General features: G+C 43.1%; 1 protein-coding gene and 1 long non-coding RNA gene across 3 annotated transcripts; one reads left to right on the top strand and one right to left on the bottom strand.

The window, feature by feature from the left end:
* Positions 1 to 6: 6 nt before the first annotated feature.
* GGPS1 (geranylgeranyl diphosphate synthase 1) lies at positions 7 to 5,762 on the top strand. Of its 2 annotated transcripts, none has more exons than XM_005881340.2 (4): positions 7 to 240; positions 2,678 to 2,770; positions 4,228 to 4,298; positions 4,694 to 5,762. In XM_005881340.2, the coding sequence occupies exons 2-4, from the start codon at positions 2,701 to 2,703 to the stop codon at positions 5,450 to 5,452; spliced, it is 900 nt and encodes a 299-aa protein (XP_005881402.1). In that variant the 5' UTR covers positions 7 to 240; positions 2,678 to 2,700; the 3' UTR covers positions 5,453 to 5,762. The 2 variants fall into 2 exon arrangements, with proteins under 2 accessions (XP_005881402.1, XP_005881403.1); XM_005881341.2 differs by lacking the exon at positions 7 to 240 and adding an exon at positions 249 to 619.
* On the bottom strand, positions 2,996 to 4,220 carry LOC106723913. Its single transcript, XR_001359658.1, has 2 exons — positions 3,346 to 4,220; positions 2,996 to 3,292 (listed from the first exon to the last, which is right to left on the bottom strand). It is a non-coding gene; the product is annotated as an uncharacterized LOC106723913 (long non-coding RNA).
* Positions 5,763 to 9,061: the final 3,299 nt, after the last annotated feature.

Raw genomic sequence — 9,061 nt, 5'->3', positions numbered from 1 at the left:
CTGTGCAGGGAGGTGGCGGCGGCGCCTGCGCAGTGGGACCGGGATGGCGCATTTTCTTGCACAGAATAATGCGGCGGCGCTGGCGGCCGAGGAGGGCGGAGAGTTCCTTGATGAAGTAGGGGGAGGGATTCATGGAAGCGTCGGGAGGAGCCCGGGTGTGAGCTATAAAGTGGGAAGTTGATGCGGGGCCCAGCTACTCCCGGACCGGTGGCGCGGAAGCTGTGATCTCATCGCTGAACCGTGAGCGGCAGTGGTGGCGGCAGGCGGGGGGGACCGGATGGGCAGGAGGGCGGGGTCTGGAGGAAAGAAAGAAGGATGGTGAGGCCCCGGATGCTGAACCGGATTGGGTCCGAACGTTCTGCGTCCCCTCGCTGGCGAAGGGGAAGAACTGGAGGGGCCGGATCGGGGCGGAAAGGGGCATCGGAGCGGAGAGGAAGCGGAGCCTCGAGGGCCCGGCGACCCTGCAGGCGGAGCTGATGCTGGAGGCTCCCGGCCCCGCCGCGGGGGAAAGTCGGCCTCGGAGGAGTTGTTCAACCCCCCGCCCGCTTCTCGGGTCGTTCTCTGCAGACCCGTCGTCGGCCGGAAAGGTTGCCTGCGCTTCCGAGCTGCGCTTGCATTTGTAGGTCTCTCTGTAGCCATTCTGACACCAGATCCTTCCCTTGATCTTTTTTTTTCCATGCGCAAATGTGCGCGCCCCGATTTCACCCTCGAATGCGTTAGAAAGCAGTCTCCGTTCGCTCGCTCAGTCCGCGTACTCACTGAACGCCTACCGGGCGGAGGAACCGGTCCGGCTCCTGCCTGGGTGGACCTCAGCCTAGTGGGAGACCTCAGCCCTGTAATTTGCACGCACAGGCGGGTGCGGAAGGGCAGCAGCGGCGAGTGCTGGCTGCACGGTGATAGGGGATCGGAGATAGACCGTGCGGTTAGGGACCTCGGGGAGGGCTTTACCGAGCCCGGGAGGATCGACGTGAGAGGTGAGGGGTTGGCTGCGGGTAAATAAGGAAAGAACATTTCAAACCTAAAGAAGAGCACGCTGGAAAGCCTTCTGTCAAACGGGAGCTTTTGAAATAAGGGGAACTGGGGCCGGAGGAGCAGGGACCCAGATCCTTACAAACTGTGTTAAGGAGTTTGGGGTTTGTTTGTGTGTTTTTCCAGTGGAAAGAGAGAGAAGACTTCCCTTCGAAAGATTTCAGTTTTACAAAGATCACTAGCTCATGCAGGGAACCCAGCTAGGAAGTAACTGCAATAGTCACACGGAGGAAAGAATATGTTTTTGTATTTGTCATTCATCCATTGTTTGAATAAGTTTAAAGCAGTTTGCGTTTTGAAAGTGAGTAGTTTTGGACTCACATAGACATTCTGTAGTATTCATCAACCTAAAAGTAAATTAGTAGAGCTACAGCCTGGTGTGCTAATTTTTTTTTTATTGTTTTACCTACATACTCAAGAGTAGACTACAAAAAACACACTTTTCAATTCTTAAGTATGTTTTTTTAATTGATTTTTAGAAAGATGGGGAGTGAGAGGGTGAGAGAGAGAAACATCTGTTGCCACCCACCCCCACCCCTACAGCTGATGGAGTCTGCAACCTGGGCATGTGCCCTGGGGAGGAAGATCAACCAACTGAGCCACACAGACAGGCCAGTTCTTTAAGTTCATTATCCTAAAGACAAAAAATCATTGTCCAAAGAATCAAAAGAAAGCAGATAAAGGGGAAAAACCTGAAATGTGCCAAAGATGTCGGAGCAATTAGAAAACTCCTAATGTGGGGACAAATAAAAATAGATTTTTACAGAGCAGGAGAGTAGAGATTCAATAGTGAAGGAGGATTCTAGGCAGACCATGAGTGATATGCTAGGAAATACCAAAGTAAATGTAAATTTAAGAAGAATAAAGGAAGAGAATATTTTTAATAATGCATGTCTTGTCTTAAATCAGAATCTCTGAAATGGACTGATTGTAGTGAAAATACAGGAGGGAAGTCTCCCCTTAAATTATATATAGTGTATAAAACATTTTAATATTCATAGAAACAAGTATGTTTACTAATTTGTATAATCAATTATATATAGAAGAATCTAAATCTGTGGGTTTGTTTTAACATTGATTTGACAACAATATAAGCCTTTCACGGTTGAGTAAATATAAAAGGTTTAATATAAGTTTTATTCCTTAAAATCCAGGTGAACACTGACCAATCACTTGAATGAAAACTTTCCCTTTTTTTAATTCGATATAATTGATATATCATAGTTCACCCGTGTAAAGTATACAATTAGGTGGGTTTTAGTGTACTCACAGAGCTGTGCAACCACCACCACAATCTAATTTTTGAACATTTTGATGGCCCCCAAAAGAAATATCGCACTCATTAGTAGTCACTCCCTTGCCCTCCTACCCTAACATTACCTAGGCAATTGTTAATCTACTTTCTGCCTCTATAGATTTGCCTGTTTTAAATAGTTCATGTAAATGGAATAGTACAGTATGTAGTCTTTTTTGACTGGCTTCTTTCACTGAGCATAATGTTCTCAAGATTTCATACCCATAGAATTTTCTTTTAAAATGAAACAAAGTCTGGCTTTACAAATACCTTGAGATACAAATTCCTTTGCAGTTTGACACTCAACGATAATTTAATTAATGAGATCATATTTATGATTCTCTTTTTTAACAGATCATCTTTGAAATCCAACAACAATGGAGAAGACTCAAGAAAAAGTCCAAAGAATTCTTCTAGAACCCTACAAGTACTTGCTTCAGTTACCAGGTAGCGGTTCAGTAGGTTTTACATAGTAGGGGTCATTCACATGTTAGCCTTCAGACTCACATAGGCATTCTGTAGTATTCATCAACCTAAAACGAAATTAATAGAGCCATGGCTTGGTGTGCTAAATTTTTTTATTATGTTTCACCTACATACTCAACAGTACACTACAAAAAACACACTTTTCAATTCTTAAATATTTCTTTAATTGATTTTTAGAGAGAGGGGAGGGAGAGGGTGAGCGAGAAACATCTATTGCCACCCACACCAAACAGGGTTGGTTTTACATAGTAGCGGTCATTTGAATGTTAGAATTCAGAAAAGGTTTGCCAGCTCTTGAGATTTTTATATTTAAGGTCATGCATATGAGAAAAGTGATGATTTGTTATTAAAAGGGACATTTTTGAGGTACCCTTAAAAAATATGCAAGTATATAACATACCTAAAAATTAAAAATACTTAAAACATTTGAGTACCTTTTTGGAGGTTTTATTATTTATGGATGCCACACTTTCCTCTTCCCTACTAGATTAAGGAAAGCTGTGCCAATTTGTGCACCAACAAAAAGCTTCAGTTACCTTCCATGCTCATGTTTCCACCATCACACGCACACTCCATTTCCCATACTACCAGTTTCTTTAACAGCCAAATAGTCATGCATCTAAATCACGTTACTTAAAAGCATAACCCACATTATTCCTATATAAAGATGGGCCACCTGGTCATGGCTTCCTACAGTTACACTTGCCTAATCATGTTTATGTGTATGTACATGTTTTGATGATATTTTTTTAACTTTGGAAAAATGATAGTAAAAATTCAGACATATAACAAGTGTAAGTTCTTAGAATAAAATTCACTTATAAACCAGTTACTTGGACCTGAAATACTCCTTCTCATAGAAAAGGGAATACTTCAGGCCATGGCAGTTGTTACTTTTTGGTAGGAAAGCGGCAGAGCTGTCCATTCTCTGAAACTTTAATTTAAAGGAATGCTAGATAATTTTAAGAGGTAATTGTGTGAGGTAATTCAATAGCAAAGTACATTTCATTAAAAATACCTATGTTCTCAACAACAACAAAAATGCCTATGTTCTCTGAAATTGACAGTGCTAATTAACTGCCACTAACTAGGCTGGCATCCTTTCAAAAGGAATGAATTAGATCATAATTCCTATTCCCCCATTCCATTCCAAAACTTGATACAAGTTAAGATGAAAGTGATGGGCTGCTGAAGGATTTAGAACCTCTTTTGCCTGCCCTGATGTTAAGGTTGCGGGGTTTAGAATGTGAATTTTGACAGAAGGGGCCAGTAGGGGCCCAGCACTGGAAGGTCTCCAGTGGGTAATGGATTGATGGGGTTGGATTTATCAAGTCTGATCTGTTTTAGAGTAAATTTCTGAAATGTTTTTTATAATTAAAGTGTTAACTTCATTGCCAGATTTTTTTCTTTAATTGCAGGTAAGCAAGTGAGAACCAAACTTTCACAGGCATTTAATCATTGGCTAAAAGTTCCAGACGACAAGCTTCAGGTATCTAGGCAATTCCAATCCTCCCCCCCCCCCCTTTTTTTTTTGCTTTGGGTAGAGAGAGAGTGAGAAACATTGTTTTGTATATTTTATGCCTCCATTGGTTGATTCCTGTATGCACCCAGGCTGGGATCATGTATTGGGACGATGCCCTAACAAACTAGGCAACCTACCCAGGGCCTCTAACCTCATTCTTAATCCCCAAGAAATTTATGACATCACGTAGAAATACTCCTAGCTCTTAATTCTGTTTAATGCTCATGCAATCTATTGTTTTCATATTGAGGTTGCTAAATAATTACTACTTTTAAAAACTAAGGCACCTGAGACCATCATAATCTGTTAATATAGTAGTTCAGATATGAAAAAAATGAACTTTTCAATTGTCTTTTTGTTAGATTATCATTGAAGTGACGGAAATGTTGCATAATGCCAGTTTGCTCATCGATGATATCGAAGACAACTCGAAGCTCCGACGTGGCTTTCCCGTGGCGCACAGCATCTATGGGATTCCGTCTGTCATCAATTCTGCCAATTATGTATATTTTCTTGGCCTAGAGAAAGTCTTAACTCTTGATCACCCCGATGCAGTTAAGCTTTTTACGCGCCAGCTCTTGGAACTCCATCAGGGACAAGGCCTGGATATTTATTGGCGGGATAGCTACACCTGTCCCACGGAAGAAGAATATAAAGCTATGGTGCAGCAGAAGACAGGTGGACTGTTTGGATTGGCGGTAGGTCTCATGCAGTTGTTCTCTGATTACAAAGAAGATTTAAAGTCACTACTTGATACACTTGGGCTCTTTTTCCAAATTAGAGATGATTATGCTAATCTACACTCCAAAGAATATAGTGAAAACAAAAGCTTCTGTGAAGATCTCACGGAGGGAAAGTTCTCGTTCCCTACTATTCATGCTATTTGGTTCAAGCCTGAAAGCACGCAGGTGCAGAACATCTTGCGCCAGAGAACCGAAAACGTAGACATTAAAAAATACTGTGTACATTATCTTGAGAATGTGGGTTCTTTTGAATATACGCGGAATACTCTGAAAGAGCTTGAAGCTAAAGCCTACAAACAAATTGATGCGCTTGGTGGGAACCCTGAACTGGTAGCTCTAATAATGCACTTAAGTAAAATGTTCAAAGAAGAGAATTAGTAATATTAAGCCGTTCTTGATTAGGCCTGACAGCTTATTTTAGTTGGTTATTTTTTTGTCTCTTAGCCTATCTTTTTATAAATTTGGAGCAAGCTGTTTGTCTCTATGAACTGAGTGGACAGGGGCGGTGTGGGGGAGGTGGTTTCCATGTAGAGCCACTCTGTAATCATTGTACAGAATTGAAGGACCGAGAGGAGTCACATTTAAATAGGTGTCATGTGAATGTCACAGTGTGCTGTGTTGGGTCCTTGTGGCCAACTCTGCCATGAGTGTTTGATTGATTCTGTCAATAAAGAATTCGACTTCCGTCTTCTCTGCACTGGGAGCAGCTCTCCTCTTCCCCTGAACATGGCCGCCTGCGCCAAGTTGGTCTCCCCCCTCCTCCGTCAGAAGCATCTCTGGGCTGCTGGGGGGGTCGCTGCGTGCAGTGGTGCTGAGACGACCGGAGACACTGAGGTGAGAGCCTCAGCAGCCTGCCAGCCCCATGTCCCCTGACCTCGCTCACTTCCAGCCGCAGCTTCCAAACCAGCACCATCTCAAGGGACATCGACACAGCAGCCAGGTTCCTCGGGGCTGGAACTGGAACTCGGCTGCCACAGAAGGGGCGGCCAGCCCTGGGGCTGGGCCTGGGACTGGCAGCTTCCAAACCAGCACCATCTCAAGGGACATCGACGCAGCAGCCAGGTTCCCCGGGGCTGGGGTGCCACAGAAGGGGCAGCCGGGCCTGGGACTGTTTGGGAGCCTCCTCACTGTTATGCCGGAACCCTTCTCTGAAGCAACAACCCTTCAGTGCCATTCTGGGCTCTGCCCTCAGAGACTGTGGGGCTCGTGCCTGGTGGTGGCCTTGCTCTCCCTCTGCCATGTGACATTGCTGTCTCCACCTCATATACCTTCTCCCGTGCCTGGTCTGCCCTGTATGTTCCTTTCCTATATCTCCCCAGGCAACCAGGGGAAAGTGGCTGGCTCAGGATTTGACAGAGGGAAGACAGTAATAATAAGAAAAGAAAAAAAAGAAGCTTCTAGGAATATCAATACTTCTAACTATACTGTATGGGCAGTTCCCACTTCATCTACCCCGTTCCAAGCCAGTGGCTACTTGGGACCAGTTTCTGTATCTCGCTGGCCCATAGACTATGGGAATGCCTCTTCCTAAATGTTCCTGCTTAGAGTATCAGTCTCCCCCTGGAAATTCCCACGAAAGGCTCTCATGAGAAGGCTGATAGTAACAAACAGCACCAAGAAGTCTCCCCTCATGCCGGCCCAAGTTGGTTGGTTGGTAAGTAACTGGTGCCCCCAAACTGATTAGTATCTGGGTACAACAACGTCTGTCCATTTGGAAAGAAAAAAAGGACATGGAGAAGTGTTTTAAGAAGGAGCCTTGAAACCTTTGTCTATTTTCCCAGGGTTAGTAGTAAAAATCATAAAAGAGCAGTTTGCTCACTTCAGAAGGAAATGCCCTTTTCCTTCCCATGCACCAGCCCGCTAGAAGGCGGTACTTGAATGTAAAGGGAGCTGTGGGCCTCTTTAATCTCTGATTAAAGGAGAGAGAGTGTGAACCTGAGACCTGGTGCCAGCCTGCAAAGTCGCCAAGGCTATGCCATCAGGCACTAACTAGCTGTCCAGTGCCTTAACCCTGACTCCCTCTTGTGTAATTCCCAGCCCAAACCCCTGGAGCCATCTGTGGCCAAGAGGTAGGAAAAGAGACCTCGGTTACTGTGTTAGACGTTGCTGAATCCCGAAATGAAAGTTGTGCTTCTCAAACAGTGCTGTTTGGCTTATCTCAGATCTAATCACCAGCACCTGCACCTGCAGGAGACCTTCTCACCAAATCGCTCAAACCTTTCCCATATGATGGAGGACATCTCAGTCAGATTTTCAACAATAAAGATAAATTTATTTTTCTGTTTACTGCTGTCTTTACTAACTTTTATGAAAATTTGAATCTTCCATTTTAATTGATACAAGGGAACCTCTTAAAATCATGGGTATTTGTGCTAGACTATGGGAATTTGAATTTTGTGGTGATGAATCCATAACTTAAAAAGAAGAAAGTATTATTATTCAGAAAGACTTAATGCTAACTATATAGAGAAATTAAAATATGGCTCTCAGTTTTTTTATGATTACCATTACGATATCAAAAGCCTGACCTCCTCAAAGTCAGGTCCTGTATCTGCTTCTTTACCTGAAATAACATAATTAAAAGCAGCTTATTCTTTCTTCATGTCCCTCTACCAACCTAAATAATGGAATGAAATCACTTTTTCCCCAGCCCTTTTTTTAAACCCCATCTTCACTCTTTAAGTGACCCAGGAGTATGTCTTGGATTTATTTCCTACCCTTGCCTCCTATATCTATTTAGTCCTCCCAAGCCCTATAGCTTTGTCCTTTGTGATGTCTCTTATCTGTTCCATTTTCCCTGTCATTAACCTGGAACAGGCTTTGTTGCCTGTTGAAATACAGGAAAAGAGTCGCTAATGGACACCACAATGTGAATTCACATACAGAGCAATTGGCGTTGGACTCTTCAACATGGCCGCACTAACTGCCTTATTGTGTAGTCTTTGAAAAGCACTCTCCGCTTTAGGAGAATGACCAATTTACTGTCTTTGACTTACTTTTGTTACTATATATAGAGAGAAATGTCTGGAGGTCTGATTATTGGCGTAATGAATAATGGAAGGTATTTGGGGGAGGCAGTACTAATGATAATCTGCACAAGTACTTTGTAAATCTTGCCCAGTCACTTAATAGAAAATGCAAAATGGGAATAAACATTTGAGAAACCAACTTAAAGGTCTGACATTCATGACTTAGATTTAATAAATGATATTCTAGCATGGCAATACTTTACACAGCGGTTCTCAACCTGTGGGTCGCGACCCCTTTAGCGGTCGAACGGCTCTTTCACAGGGGTCGCCTTAGACCATCCTGCACATCAGATATTTACATTATGATTCATAACAGTAGCAACATTACAGTTATGAAGTAGCAACGAAAATAATTTGATGGTTGGGTCACAGCATGAGGAACTGTATGTAAAGGGCCAGAAGGTTGAGAACCACTGCTTTACAGGAAAGAAATGATTTATTAAAGCTGTTAGGTTAAATCAACTAACCATAAAGAATTGAACATGTAGCCCTAGCCAGTTTTGCTCAGTGGATAGAGCGTCAGGCAAATAGTGTCACAATTTAGCGGAGAGAAGAAAGTAGTTTACAAAGAAAAGGAAGATTCATGTAACTGTTGTAAGATTGGTCTGAATTTGGTGGATGCCGGTAATTTTAAAAACACTGTGGTCGTTCTCTGCTGAAAGGCAATCTAAAAACTTTAAAGTTAAAAAGCCTACAGCCCTTTTCGGGGCATAGATGGATATCAGTACATAAGTTATCGTTATTCTGCTTCAGTTTTCTCCTAAGATGGAGCTAAAGGTGTCCTACCTTCACGCCGTGCAGGGGGGTCCGCCAAAATAAACAGTGATAAACCCTATCTGATCAAGCCCATCGGAAACAAACCTAATAATCTAACAAAGTTAGGTTCATTCACTTGCTGAAACAAGGGCGGCCACACCCCAGAGGAACTGGGGCGTCTTAAAAAAAAAAAAAAAAAGCC

The sequence above is a fragment of the Myotis brandtii genome, unplaced genomic scaffold (genome assembly GCF_000412655.1).
Source record: "Myotis brandtii unplaced genomic scaffold, ASM41265v1 scaffold679, whole genome shotgun sequence".
Classification (NCBI taxonomy): domain Eukaryota; kingdom Metazoa; phylum Chordata; class Mammalia; order Chiroptera; family Vespertilionidae; genus Myotis; species Myotis brandtii.
The sequence above is the reverse complement of the archived record's forward strand: the minus strand, read 5'-3'. Positions and strand labels throughout refer to the sequence as shown.

Excerpts from the sequence above, each read along its gene's own strand:
- GGPS1 (XM_005881340.2), top strand. The coding sequence starts at position 2,701 with ATGGAGAAGACTCAAGAAAAAGTCCAAAGAATTCTTCTAGAACCCTAC. Across the intron at positions 2,771-4,227 it reads GTACTTGCTTCAGTTACCAG|GTAAGCAAGTGAGAACCAAA; the intron begins GTAGCGGTTCAG and ends CTTTAATTGCAG. Across the intron at positions 4,299-4,693 it reads TTCCAGACGACAAGCTTCAG|ATTATCATTGAAGTGACGGA; the intron begins GTATCTAGGCAA and ends TCTTTTTGTTAG.